Source organism: Phyllopteryx taeniolatus, chromosome 17, assembly GCF_024500385.1.
Source record: "Phyllopteryx taeniolatus isolate TA_2022b chromosome 17, UOR_Ptae_1.2, whole genome shotgun sequence".
NCBI lineage: Eukaryota > Metazoa > Chordata > Actinopteri > Syngnathiformes > Syngnathidae > Phyllopteryx > Phyllopteryx taeniolatus.
In genome coordinates, this window is record NC_084518.1 from 11,059,469 (window position 1) to 11,074,262 (window position 14,794).

Consider the following 14,794-nt stretch of genomic DNA (forward strand, 5'->3'; position numbering starts at 1 on the left):
AACTGGCAGCATGTTTCCTTTAATCAGTTTTATCCCTTTTAAAATTCACATAGATACACAAATATGATTTCTTTGAACTTAATGTACAAATTATATGAATACCACCAATGTACACATTTGGTCAAACAGTAGATGATGATAAGGTTTAGGTTGCAGTTCGGTGATAGCAATCCACGTGGGGATGGGCTCTACAAGTGTTGGAAGGAAATTACATTCACGATTATTTCTAATAACATTCACAATCACTGACAGTGCTGATGATGTTATTAAAAAAAAACAAGGTTTTGCACAAAACCCATTTTTTTGTATTGGTTGTCATGGTGACAGAAGTATGCATTTATCCTTGAAATCCAGCTTTAGGTCCATGTACACGTCTGCTCTTTGTCCTCGCTAGTAAGACGATTCAGGGCACTAGTATAATGACCATGTCTTACTGGTAACATTTTACTACTGATTCTACCTTCGACTACTGCACATTACTGCACCCAAGTAGAATGACTAGTGCGCACTAGTAGGACAACTACATGTTACGAGTGAGGCAGAACCGTGTAGTAGATGACAACTGCATGCTACGAGTACAACTAGTGACATTATAAATGTGCAAAAAGGTCAATTAGTGCAGTTTTTGCCTCATGAGTAACATGTACAGTAGTTGGTATACTAGTGCACCACAGTCATTCTACTAATGTGCTAAATTGTCTTTGTAGTAAGGACAAAGTGTGTACTAGTACATGGACCTCACGATGGATATTAAATAAATGGTTAGACAGCTTACCATACTATATGACATTTCTGCATACTAGTAACATGACTAGGGTGCACAACTGCTTGTTACTAGTGAGGCAATACTGTGGACCTCTATGTGCTACAGGTACCCCTAGTGAAGCGCTAGCTGTACTATTAGATTTTTGTGATGTCATTAGTAGTACTAGTAGCACAGTTATTAACTAGTGCACAGTTTTCCCTAACTAGTAACATGAAGTCAATGTTGTAATGTAACGGAGTACAAATACTTTGTGACTGTATTCAAGTAGTGTTTTCACATATCTGTAGTTTACTTTCTTATTTATATTTCTGGCAACTTTGACTTTTACTCCACTACATTTCCTCTGCAAAATGTATACTTTTACTCCGATATATATTCCCTAACTATGTTCGTTACTCGTTTTCTTCTAAATAAAATCTGAAGATAGTTGTGCAGCCTATAGGTAGTCTTCCACTAGCTCGCAAATACAATGACCTTAAGCTGATATGGGATAAATGCTCAAACGGCGTTCCATACAGGAGAGGAGGGGACTGTCATGGTCTTCTGTCAGCATCATCCAACAGCAAACGGCAGCATATCAAAAAGTAAAGCCGCCACAATCAAAAGCGTTAAAGTCGGCGTCTGCCATTTCAAAGTCAAAGTTGCTGAAGTGAGGGGAGGTGATGGCGGGGCTGTCTGTGTGGTACGCCCCTGCTGGACCCCCGATGTCTGAGAAGTCTGCGTTAAGAGGAAGGTCAGCTGCTTTGGCGTCCAGGCTGGAGGGCGAGCACGCGCCTAAGTAGCCCATAGCGGAGGAAGCGGCAGCCCCTCCCATCAGCAGGTACACGGCCCTCACTGCCTGAGCGTTGTTGATGGTGCCGTGACGCAGGCAGCCCGCTGAGTGGCCTCCTCCTTTGTAATATTTTGTACGTGGAGAACTCCTGCCTGTTTGACACAAGCGACATGATATGGGCATGTACTTTAAAGTCCCTGCAAAGTGAAAATAAACGTGTTGTAAATTTGACACAGTGTTGTTAACAATTCTGCCTTATTTGAATGATGAATGTGTTGAAACCAGACCCCACTCAACTATCAACTTCCATATAAGGATGCTCCTTCATCTAGCATCTTTCTTACACCTCCACATATTTACATGTTTGAGCCACATTAATATATTCGCTTAAAGTCTGCAGTGGATCGAATATATCTCACTAGGTCTTCTTGTGGCTTTTCTATGCCATGACAACAAGACACTCTAAAGCGGCCACACCAGCCCAAAGCCTGGCCGTCAAAACTTTTTTCTCGCCCTTCTCCTCGCTCTTCCGTCCTCCTCTGCGTGACGTGCAAGCACTCACAGTCGACAACGAGGCGCTCAAAGCCGGCCACACCGCTGGACTATCTGAAGGGAAGATGCATGTTAAGGGTGTAGGCATAGATAGGTGGCTAACTGCACATCGCAGTTGTGTCGGATAAACGCTGAAGAGAACGACGGCGGTCAAGTCTTACACAGTGGGGGAACAGAATAATACAAGATATTTTTTCTAGTCATGTTTACGTGGCCACTTGTTGTTCAGTTGAATTAGTGCCCCAAAGCTCAGACAAACACAATATAAGGAAACCATCGCAAACCATCTACACACATCATATCTAGGATTGAATCATCCATCCATCCATCCATCCATTTTCTGAGCCGCTTCTCCTCACGAGGGTCGCGGGCGTGCTGGAGCCTATCCCAGCTATCATCGGGCAGGAGGCGGGGTACACCCTGAACTGGATGCCAGCCAATCGCAGGGCACATACAAACAAACAACCATTCGCACTCACATTCACACCTACGGGCAATTTAGAGTTGTCAATTAACCTACCATGCATGTTTTTTTTTGGGATGTGGGAGGAAACCGGAGTGCCCGGAGAAAACCCACGCAGGCACGGGGAGAACATGCAAACTCCACACAGGCGGGGCCGGGGATTGAACCCCGCTCCTCAGAACTGTGAGGCAGACGCTCTAACCAGTGGTGCCACCGTGCCGCCAGGATTGAATCACTACACTTCAAATAAATGTGTAAAAAAAATAAATAAATAAATAAATAAATAAAATAGATGTTTCCACATATCTCCACATATCACCACTTGCTGGATCTGCTGAGGTACATTCTGCATTTTTTAAAGCTGTTCATTGGCAGATAAATACATCACAATGCATCTGACCTTTATCCTTTGGGGAACCAGTCAGAGGCCCTGGAGAAGTAGCCTCTCCATTGCTGATTGGCAGAATCGGTGTATCTTTGTCCTGGATTTGGTCCTGCACAAGGTCTTTTAGAGCGATGCAGAGCGGCGGCACTTGATGCCGCTTGCAAAGACCTAGGGGTGACGAGACACTCTATGGGAAAAGAAACAAGGTTTGGATTTCTGTCCATTGTACAGGTGTGCAAATGTGAATGTCCTCTGTCTATCCATCCATCCATTTTCTACACCGCTTGTCCTTGTTCGAGTTTCCAATAACTGAAGGCTATATATATATATATATTGTGGCTAGTAACTTAATTATTATTGTAAAGCTGTGACTCACCTGTTTCACCTTTTTCAGCACATTCAGCCATTGACTGCAAAACAAAGAAGCAATTATCTTCACACATCTCAAACATAAGTAATGGCAAGGTTCAAAATGGTAATAATGTGTAGTATAATGAGTACATTGCTAACATGATGCAGCATGACAGTACAATTTACATTCTTATTGTAAACGTTTGCCTCACAAACTTAAAACTGCAGTTCATGCACAAAGTATGTGCGAATGCTGAAAGACGTTACCAAGCTCAAATGCCACACAATGAGTCATAGAATTAAGAAATGTAAAGCAGTTTGGAACTGAGGTGGATTTTTTCGCCTGTGGTTCCGAGTCGGAGGTCACCCGGGAGAACTCCAGCTTCCGTTGGGCAGGAATGAATCAAGACTTCGAGACACTTGGCGTGTGGGCTAATTCGATTTATTGAACAAGCCTGAGTGTCATAGCAGCTGCGTACAAAGCCAGGACAACGAAAAAGCCCCCGAAAACTCCTGGATCTCAGTTTGTAAAGGTTTAATTCTCTGGGCGTGGAATTAGCTCCGCCCTGGGTGCCCCCGGGAGGTGGGCGCTCCCTCATGACCATATTTGGAGTGTTAAACTGGCCACATGGTGGCACTCTGTGTCCGTGAAATAACCACAGACTGGTTTATTTTATAAAATGCAAAACGGTCCTATTTGAAGACCGGGACGCCTGTTGTAAACCCAAGACAGGTTACTGTCTGGGAGGAGAAGGAAAACCCTAATAAATGTACAAATGGTTGAAGGAAGTCATTTGATGTAGAACTACAAAGAAAAGATGGTTGGCGTGAGTACTGATCTCAAAACACTTGGTCCTCTCAAAGGAATTCTGACTTCGGTACTATTTAAATATACTACAGAACATCAGAGTATATCAACGCAATAGCATTATTAGCATCGCTGAGTATTTAGAGTTAATACTCGTACTGTTATCGGTCTGCAAAAAAAGTGGTGTCAAACATCCCTTGCATCAATTAGTTGCAGATTTTCACCATTCGGGAATAGCGGGGCAACACTGTAATCGAATAATAATATTTAAAAGGACATTATTGTTTTTAACCCCCTATAGCGTTATTGCATATGCTGGTCACCAATCATTCACACAAGTACGGCTGACAGCAGCTTTAAGGAAACGGTGGTGGGGGCAATCAGACCTGCAGTCAGCAGGGGTGTCGGTCAGAAGGAGCAGGTATTTATTTTGGGTCAAGATGAGAGCGAAGCAGCAATCTCGGCTTCCACCGGCGGGCAGCTTTGGCAGGTCTAGGATCTCCTTGCCCTCCACAATGGCCTCACAACTGCTCTGCAGAAGGACCAGCTGGTCAGGTGCAGCTGAAGCATGGTGACACACAAGGAGGCTGCCTTCAGCTGTCAAGAGCAGGAACCTTTTCTTCCATTGCTTGAAAAGAAATCCACCTTAACAGGAGAAGTTTAAAAATACAGATCATTGTTTCCCCTCTTCAAAAGCACACTTATTGACTGTTTAAAGCCATGCTGCAGTAATTGGTGATCCCTGGCACATTAGTGTGCCGTGAGAAATTACCGAGTGTGCTGCAGAAAATGATCCAATTTCACTTAATTGGTCTGAAATTTTTTATTTACTTCAAATATAATGTATCTTTATTCATCTATCTATGCCAGCGACATATAGGGTCAGGGAGGACAATTCACTAGAAGGCAGAGGTTACAATAGAACTACTACTGTATGTACAGTATATACCTTTTTCCATACAACATAATAATAGCTTTGTGTTCAACTAAATGAGACAAGTTTTCCTACCGAGTCAGTCATTGTTTTACAGTAGATCATCATTATATGCAGTTTTTGCGACATTTTTGTTTGAGATATTTCTAATGTAAAATATGTGCCTTGGCTCAATAGAGCTTGGGAAACACTGGCATAGATGATGGGAACATGAGGAGGATTACAGCATGAACACGCTGTCAACAGATTAGAGGCAGTCAGATGTTTGGCGGATCAACGCACTGCACCAATCAGACCATAAAAATAAGCTCGTGCCTCTATCAAAATCACACCCTCACATCTGGATACACACTGCACATACAGGCAAAAACATATTGGGGAGTACTTAATGAAATAACAGAATTACAACAACCGGCTGATTAAAACATACAACTTGTACTTTTCACGCTCATCTATCTATGGTAAGACAGAACTGTGACATCTCAGTGCATTTTGTACTTCCATCCATTTTCTGTGCCGCTTATCCTCACAAGGATCGCAGGAGTGCTGGAGCCTATCCCAGCTATCTTCGGGCAGGAGGCGGGGTACACCCTGAACTGGTTGCCAGCCAATCGCAGGGCACACATAAACAAACAGCCATTCGCGCTCACATTCACACCTACGGGCAATTTAGAGTCTTCAATTAACCTAACATCCATGTTTTTGGGATGTGGGAGGAAACCGGAGTCCCCGGAGAAAACCCACGTAGGCACGGGGAGAACATGCAAACTCCACACAGGCGGGCCGGGGATTGAACCCCGCTCCTCAGAACTGTGAGGCAGAAGCTCTAACCAGTCGACCACCGCGCCGCCCACTTTGTACTTGTGCATAACAATGAAGCAACACTTTGTTGATAAGATGGGAAGAATTATGGAAGAAATATGAAAAAAAAAATCATCAAGGAGCTGCAAAACTGTCACAAATAATAGAACTGTCCCAACAATGTACAAATAAATGCTTGGACTCACCGTACATCCTGAGTGTTCCTTGTTGGATCCCGGAGACGCTCATGTTGACAAGCAGCCCTGCTCGACTGACTGACTCAAATGCAGCAAGCAGGATAGGATGGGTCGAAAGCACATGAGGCTCGATGTGAGTTTTAATGCTCTGCCTTAATCCTCGTTCAGCTGGGACGTTTCGCTTTCGCACCAGAAGAGGTTGTAATGGCACGCACAAACAGTCATATTGCGCAGGGATGTTGCCTTTAAAGACTCTTGTGATTATGGACTTACCCATTACGACAACAAATTTTAAACAATCAAACAACAGTCAATACAAGAGCTGTATCAGAAACATTTCAAATAGAGAATATGGACCAAGGGAAAAAGCACTCTTTTATGTCCCAGCATTACTCTGGCCCAATGCACAAAGCAAGGTCCATAAAGGCTCTCTTGGATTGGAGTTTGGTGTGGAAGAATCACAGACGCACTCCAATATCCTGTAGCAAGTCTTTCAAGGTGATATGAGTCCCAATATTTTTGTCACTCACTGAGAATTAATTGACCAAAACATTACAAACTACTCACACTATGATGCAGTGCGAACCAACTAAATACAACCACAAAAATAAACCTTGATCAAAGAATACCTCAAACTGAGCATTCTTGTCTTTGCAAAGGCAGATGTTTTTATTTTATCATTCATTTTGTTTCTCATTAGACATTCCAGTTATATTTAATGAAGTAGCCAGTGAGCGTGCGCTTACAGTGTAGTGATTATCCATCCATCCATCCATCCATCCATTTTCTGAGCCGCTTCTCCTCACTAGGGTCGCGGGCGTGCTGGAGCCTATCCCAGCTGTCATCGGGCAGGAGGCGGGGTACACCCTGAACTGGTTGCCAGCCAATCGCAGGGCACATCGAAACAAACAACCATTCGCACTCACAGTCATGCCTACGGGCAATTTAGAGTCTCCAATTAATGCATGTTTTTGGGATGTGGGAGGAAACCGGAGTGCCCGGAGAAAACCCACGCAGGCACGGGGAGAACATGCAAACTCCACACAGGCGGGGAGGGGGATTGAACCCCGCACCTCAGAACTGTGAGGCTGACGCTCTAACCAGTCGGCCACCGTGCCGCCTTGTAGTGATTATGTAAACACAATTCTGTTTTGGGCTAAAGCGGCTAAAATCTCTAAAGCCTCGTCAGCTCATTTCTCCTCCAAAGCTGCCTAGCAGCGAACAACCTGCTGACACATCGACTGTAACTATCAGCACGATCAGGTTGAAAACAAATACATGTAAAAAGTGCTATTTTTATTATGCTGTTACTGATTACTGTACCAGTGCAGATGAGTTGCTGATATGAAGCCACATTTGAGTACACAAAGCCAAAGGTGACAAGATCACATGACTACATTGATCACCATTTGAAAACATTAGATCAAAACAAAACTACAGAGAAAAAACATATTCAAACCAATAAATAATAGATGAACATGATGAATGGACTTGAAAAAAAATAACAATTTACCGACTGCAAATCTGATGTTCAAAATTTGGGTTCTTATTAAGGCATAATACAAATAAAATTGCTTAATTTCTTCCTTCATACACTGATGGCGGAAAAAAACATCAGGGGAGTGTCTCACATGACTGTTTTACTTGCTGTACTGTATGTTCGTCCAGTATGGCATTTCTCTGTCAAAATAATCCCAAATAATAAAAGCAGTTCTTAAAGTGTTGCATTGTTCTTCAAGACTAAGACAGCTGATCTTCATATTGTTTTCGGAAACAGTCTCCAGCGGGAAAGAAGTCCCAGCAACGCTCCTGGTACATCTTCCACACATATGACTCCTAACAGCAAATTAAAAAGAGGCAAAAAGAAGAATTACAGGAGAAAGTTGATGCCAGTCGCCAAAAAGGCTGAAAATAAAATAATACAATTTAGAAAAGGTCTAGTGCTCACCTGTCCAGTGTGCTCAGTCTCATCTTTGTTGATAAGATACATTAAGAAGAACCTGAAAGGGATTACACATTTTAAAGGTTTCCCAATTGTACATGTATGTAAATACTTGGGCCTGACCGATACAGATTTTCTTTTAGGTCGATGCTGATTCCGATATTTAGCAGAATAAAATTCTGATAACCGATTAATGGCCCAATTAATTACAAAATATACAGTATATATCTACGTATACTCACATGTAATTGGCCAGGTTGTGCTCATCCAGTGTGTGAGTCTCAAATCCATGTGGTGTTGTATCAAAGTAATCACTCCCAATGCCACATATGAAGCATTTTGTCTGTAGATAAACAACAACAAGGGTTAGTTAAGCCACATTGTACTGATAATTCGTGCTGAACTGCCAAGTCATAATAGTTCAGTAACATACTTCCATGTCTTCTTTAACCTGCTCTTGTTGATCTCTGAGCTCTCCAAATGCATCAATGATCAAACCTACAGCATATGGGCGCACAAACATTTTTCATGTAAAAAGATTACATTTTGATTGACACTGTCAAATATGAATTCACTTAATTTACCCTGCATGAATTCTGTCAAAGTGTAACTAATGTGTTTTTCTGGGAAATGTATGTGAGTTTTACAATTTATCTCCAAGCCGTTAGGGGGAGAAGTTGAACGGTGGTTTCTTTACCCTGGATGATGGCCAGCAGGATGACAATGACAAAGAAGAAGAAAGTTATGTCAAAGACCACTCGGTATAACTCATATTCGTCTCCGGCGGGATCCTCAATCTCATCCCCGATGCCTCCGCCAGCGCGCACGCCCACATACATGTGGAACAGATAGCACTGTGGAAAAATGGAAAAATGTACTTGTGACTCGGGAGCAGACGTGAGTACTGTTTATGGAGGTTAGTCCGGGCTCAACAACCAGTGATGCCATTTTGAGTAACGAGCGAAGTAACGTGTTACTTTTCCCAGGAAAGTAATTGGACTACAGTTACTTCTTCAAATCAACAAACATTACTTTTGCATAATCAATGTCTCTCACCTAACATTAATTTGTTGCTGATGTTTCGAACAAAGAGCAGTCCAGCCGTGCAGAAGCATTTAACCGAGACCTCGCTCTTTTTTCAACAAAAAGAAGAAAGCGATTGGGAAGTAATTGTTTATTACACAATGCACAGTGACGGAGCAGTACCATAAAAGTGCAAAGAAATGCACGATTTCACTGTCACCACACTATTTTCGTTATTTTCCTTAGTAAAAAGTGTATTTGATTGTTGTTACCTTTTTATTTACACATTAAGAATACAGTTTTACTGCCGTGTTAAACACGCAATGCATTGTGGGTTAATTATTCATATTCATTCATTTTTCATCATCGGTCACGGAGGTTAAGAACTGACTCACTGAAGGACTTAAAGTACTTAGCTTAAATCATATTGGCAATGAAAAGTGACAACTTTGTTTGGGAGCTGGTTTGACGCGCTGCACGGGCGACGTCACGTAGTAAAAAAAAAAAAAAAAAGGGCTTTCTTGCTCTTCGCATCAAAATTACTGTGGTGGGAGCAATAGTGTGTCACTCACTTTCACGTTTTACGCACGCACAAACGCACACACACGCACACGCATGTCAAGTCTGCACTAAGTTGCTGATTTAATGTGGCCTCAACTACACTAATATTGGTTCATGTTGATGACATCATTCTGTAACTTGTGGGGCGTACATTGCCAAGTAATGGGTACGGTTAAGCTAATGCTTTTTGTACTGTGGATAAGTGATATTACTGCCACTTGGCAGTTGCTGAAACTAACTCAAAACTTACTTTTTTCTAACTTTGTTACTTTTGAAATCAAGTAATCAGTAAAGTAACGAAGTTATTTTTAAGCTCAAGTAATCAGTAAAGTAACAAAGTTACTTTTTCAAGGTAACTGTGGCAACACTGTCAATAATGACTCACGGTCATCATGTCGTCACATTTCATATCAGGTTCATCCTCGTCTTCACTCTTGTTGTAAAACTTGCGGAAGAAGTTGAAGGCCACCACGGTGTATAAGTACACCACAACCGCCAGCAGGCCCACTGTCATCATCAACTAAAAGGACATGAGCACAGTTAGCATACCAGAGAAGAGTTGAAGTCATATTGGGACAAAGCTCTTAATAAATTAGTTGATTAACAATCAAGAGTAAAAACTTTAGTTCCCTTTTGAATCTTAATTGTAAATCTTACTGGATGGGGCAACCATCTATATTTTCCTCCATTTTCTCTTCTTGTAACTTTAATGGCCATGTGCCCTGAAACTTTTGTCCATATAATGCAAATGGAAGTTTTACAGAGCAAAGTTACAACCCACCGTTCTTAATCATGTTTTTATGGGCACGATTTTTGGACCCATTCTTGTATTGGATCATATTAGTGTGTGAAGTTGAACCTAATGATGTAGCTGACAGTTCGGAATGATGTTTTTTTTTCTTTACGTGCCTGTTTTCCATTGTGTGTCACTGAGGACAGAATGGTACGCAGGGTCTTGACACCCATGGCGATGTCCAGCAGGTGGCATGCGAAGAAGAAGTTGTTGTAGTGGCCGAGCAGGGACATAATCATGTACCAACATAGGTAAAGGAAGGTCTGAAAGACAGCCACAGTCAAAGATGAGCTTCGGGTTACGGAGACGGAAGTAATCTCTGGAATTTTAATGCACCGGCAGTTTCGCTAAAGGCAATGAAGATCCTAAAACTTGTTGAGATAGCTCAACTTGAAAACTTAATATTGAAAAAGCATGAGTATAACCCTCCAATAGCTACTTCACATATGTGTTTATCTTATTGCTCTGACTAATGGAAATAAAATCCGCGTAAAATCTTTATTGTTGTGATTGTGTGCAAGGTTTTTATACAACTTAAACTGAGCATTATTATATTTGTAAAGGCAGAACATTTAGTATTGCTTATTATGAGAGGTATTACAATACATGTTGTGGTAACTTGTAGAGCAAAAACATCATATCTACTCTGATAGCTTTTGTGGACTACAGTGAAGTACAAGTTCATTGCGCTTACGCCATCTGTGAATACAACTCCAAACTTCCATATCTGGTACTTGATGTCTATGGCAGTAGCCCTGAAAAGAGAAACACACATTTAGACCACATTTTATTACTATTTTAGCCCTCTGAAGTATCTTATTTATCTTATTTTTGTACCACGCAAATATTGCGTTGTCTGATTCCTCTTGTTTCTTTTCGTGCTGCTGACTCACATCCAAGGACGCCAAGTCGACACCCAGCAGTTCAGCGATTCTTTCTCGGCCATAAATGTCACCGTATTTATCTAAAACCTGCATGCAGATATTGGACCCGAGCAACAGGTTGAGACTTGCATTTTAACAACAAAAAAAGCAAATCAACTCACCTTCCGTTTGACAAATTTATCCCAGTAATTATTCGGGAAAGAGCTGTAGGAGGGAAAAAGGAACATGATTGATTGATTATTGATTGAAGTCATTTTAGATATACAGTACATGTGTATTCCCTCTGCATGTGTTTCTGCTGATAGACAACTGATGTGTTTTTCCACATACGGCGTATTTAGGACCAGTCGATCCCACTGGCCCTTGATGTCTTCATCTTCCGGCTGCTCTGTAATGTAGAGGCCGTCAAACTCCAGCTTTCTTGCAAGTTCTTTCTCCCGTTTGAAGATCACCAGTGGAATCTGATTTTGAAAAACAGGCAAATATTCTGATAAGGGACAGTTCCATTGCATCACATTGATGATAACAGTAAAGTTGTGCCTACTTTGAGGCAGTTGTAGCCAATGATGCAGATGAAGGAGATGACGGTGTGCAGAATGGCGATGAAGGACAGTGTGGGCTGCATGTAACCGGTGCTCTCCTCTAAATAGAAATACAGTGGCACATCTTCCTCATCCTCATCCCCGTCGCTCATTCCAGAACCGTCAGCCTCATCTCCAGAACCATCAAATAGACCGGACCCTTCAAAGAAACCGCTTCCCTCTGCCAGCCCGGAACCTTCCATGTCTTCACCCTCAGGCGGGCTGTCAGACACCTGCATCAAACAGATAATGTGAAGTATTATTATATTTCCAGTACATACACTCGCTAATCTTATTCACACAAAAATACTGCACTAGAAACACCTCTCATTATGTGGTGCAGATTTTTTGATACTACTCATCTTTTGGATGTTATTAGATTGGTTTAGCTGTGCCCAATAGTTTTAGAAAATACATAACATGAATGTTTAAATACAGTATAATCTCCACACCTTGTAGAAGAGTAGAATGAAGTTCAGTGCAAAAGCGAGGAAGAGAGCCAGAAATCGCAGGTTGTAGAAGTTTCTGGAAAGGTAGTTCTATAAATGAGAGAGAAAATATTAATTATCCATCCATCCTTTATCTACACTGTTTAGTGGGTGAGATGGAGCTAATCCCAGCTAATATTGGTCGAGAGCCGTGGTACACCCTGGACTGGTCACCAGTCAATCACAGGACACAGAGACAAATAACCACTTACAGTACATTAACACCTATGGACATGTTTTTGGGATGTGGGAGGAAAATGGAGTTACTGGAGAAAACCCATACAAGCACAGGGAAAACAATGCGAACGCGGCACAGGACGACCGGAGCCGAGAGTCAAACAAAGGACCTCAGAACTGTCAGGTAAACATGCTAACCACTCTGCACCGTGCTGCCAAATATTTATTAACATTACAATACAATAATGAATATATGTAAGATTGGAGTAATAGCAATGATGTGGGAAAATAAAAAATATTTCACCATGAATTTATTTCTCTGCGTTTCTAGCTCGGTCCAGATTTGGAATCCCCCTCCCTTCTTGGGCTTCTTTTCTTTCTTCACTGGAGATTTCTTCGGTCTATCAGCTTCCGGTTTTGCATGACTCTCAGATTCTTTTTCTGTTTTCTCTCCAGTTTCAACACTGAAAACACAAAAGGTTTGCTCTATTGCCATGCATGTTTTTATTGCTCTATTTCTGTTTGTTAATACTGTAGAGTATTTCTATATTTTGTCATTGTACAATGCATGAATATTAATGAACAAAAACACATTTTGTTTTATGTATGGGATGGGTATGCAAGATGGTGTCCAATTTGATGTTGGTCATTATAAGGATTATTTTCTTTTGGTCGAGGTTAGCAATCTATCAACAGTATTCCTTTAATATGATTTCTTTTTTTTTAGGTTAGGTTTTAAGATATGCCAAATGGACAAGGAGACAATCAAATATAACGTTGTACTCGGCCTTTTCTGGTTCCGGGGGAGTTTCTTCAGCAGGTGGTGGTTCTGGAGGCTTCTGCAAGCCATCTGCCTCTTCTGGCTGCTGTTATAGGAAAAAAAGACACAAAGTAGTCACAAACCTTTACAGTACTTACCATACATTTACAAGACTTCACCAAAAGGGAAGACAACTACCATTTTCCTCTTTGTTATAGGTGTCCCTTCAGGTGTTGGCGGCTCAACCGGGGCCTCGACCCCCATGTCACCAAGTCCACCAGGGGCATCGATACCAGGTACCCTTCCCCCTTCCTTCTCCTGGTTATCCTCCTCCTCCTCTTCCCCACTTCCAGTCTCTCCAGTGTCTGTAACCCCGCCTGTGTCTTGCTCCTCTCCCATCCCAGGTTCCCCTGGTCCATCGCCGTGCACGTCATCCTGCGTTGGATCCGGCATGCTTGCCAAAATCTCTGTTACGGTGATATTTTTAGCTCCCTCCACTAAGCCGCCTCCAAACAGGGCATGCCAGATTATCATAAAGAAGCCTTTGCACACATTGTAGAAGAAATGCAGGATGCTCATCAGAATGGTCCAGAAGAAGGTGGAGAGGGCAACAACAATCTCTTTCAAGGTCATCTTTCTCACTCGCCGATATTGCCGGCGGAGATTTCGGAAGGTGAAAATGCTGAAGAAGTTCAAAATGCTGTTTATGAAGTCTGCAAAGGCCGAGCTGGACTCGGGTGGCCCCTCCTCTCCATTAGTGTCCTCTTCCCCTGCTCCGATGGCTTCTCGTGGTCCTCCCTCAACTGCAGCTTCTTCCATCTCGTCATCCTCCTCGCCCTTTTCCTCTTCTTCCTGCTCGGAAATTTGTGAGGCAATATTCATCTCAAAGATGGTATCCTCACAGAAGTTGACAAACATCTCCATCTTCTCGGACTCGCCGCCCTCATTGACGACATCAAAGATGAACTGTCGCTTGGACTCTCGGACCTGAGGCATCTCCCACTGTCTGCGGTTGACCTCGCTGATCTCAAAGTAGATACGCTCAATCTTCCGACTGGCACCCATAATCTCAATACGGCCCAGGAAGGGGCGGAAGTAATTGAGCACGCTCTCAGCTTGTTCCAAGAAGTTCTTCAGTCGGGTGTCGTGAGGAACGTGCTCAGACAGGTTGGTGAGCAGCACGGCGATGTTGAAGCCGATGTCCTTGGCGGGTTCCTGGAAGCGACTGGCATACTCCTCGTAGTTGATCATATCGTTTTCATCGGCCTCCGAGCAAGACAAAAGGAACTGGATCTCCGAAGGGGTGTACTGCTTCTGGCTGTCCATGGCCTTCTGGAAGTCCTTCTTGGAGATAAGTCCTCGAGGGTCTGTGATGTAATCTTGGAAGGCATCGGATGACACAATGTCTTTCAGTTTGAGAAACATGTCAAAGAATTTTAGGATCATCTCCACATTGCTGGATGACTCCACTAACATGTCCACCATCTGACGGGCGATGGTGCCATTCACCACATTCCCTGAATGACACAACATAACAGTGTTACAAATACAAATTT

The 14,794-nt window shown here is 42.5% G+C and overlaps 2 protein-coding genes across 3 annotated transcripts in view; both read right to left on the reverse strand.

The window, feature by feature from the left end:
- On the reverse strand, window positions 1-6,237 carry LOC133467089 (uncharacterized). The gene is made up of 5 exons (XM_061751567.1): window positions 6,039-6,237; window positions 4,484-4,742; window positions 3,315-3,348; window positions 2,954-3,125; window positions 1-1,690 (listed from the first exon to the last, which is right to left on the reverse strand). The coding sequence occupies exons 1-5, from the start codon at window positions 6,079-6,081 to the stop codon at window positions 1,344-1,346; spliced, it is 855 nt and encodes a 284-aa protein (XP_061607551.1). The 5' UTR covers window positions 6,082-6,237; the 3' UTR covers window positions 1-1,343.
- A 1,073-nt stretch (window positions 6,238-7,310) lies between these two features.
- Window positions 7,311-14,794, reverse strand: part of LOC133467090 (ryanodine receptor 1-like) — a 51,390-nt gene continuing 43,906 nt past the window's right edge. For both annotated transcript variants that reach the window (XM_061751569.1, XM_061751568.1), the window contains 16 exons: window positions 13,437-14,755; window positions 13,262-13,344; window positions 12,783-12,942; window positions 12,266-12,352; window positions 11,777-12,046; window positions 11,563-11,693; window positions 11,394-11,436; window positions 11,186-11,319; window positions 11,043-11,103; window positions 10,465-10,611; window positions 9,941-10,075; window positions 8,669-8,825; window positions 8,405-8,469; window positions 8,214-8,314; window positions 7,978-8,029; window positions 7,311-7,865 (listed from right to left, as the gene is read on the reverse strand). In XM_061751569.1, the coding sequence (XP_061607553.1) occupies window positions 7,770-7,865; window positions 7,978-8,029; window positions 8,214-8,314; window positions 8,405-8,469; window positions 8,669-8,825; window positions 9,941-10,075; window positions 10,465-10,611; window positions 11,043-11,103; window positions 11,186-11,319; window positions 11,394-11,436; window positions 11,563-11,693; window positions 11,777-12,046; window positions 12,266-12,352; window positions 12,783-12,942; window positions 13,262-13,344; window positions 13,437-14,755 (3,041 nt within the window). In that variant the 3' untranslated portion in view covers window positions 7,311-7,769. The remainder of the gene's footprint in view (window positions 7,866-7,977; window positions 8,030-8,213; window positions 8,315-8,404; window positions 8,470-8,668; window positions 8,826-9,940; window positions 10,076-10,464; window positions 10,612-11,042; window positions 11,104-11,185; window positions 11,320-11,393; window positions 11,437-11,562; window positions 11,694-11,776; window positions 12,047-12,265; window positions 12,353-12,782; window positions 12,943-13,261; window positions 13,345-13,436; window positions 14,756-14,794) is intronic.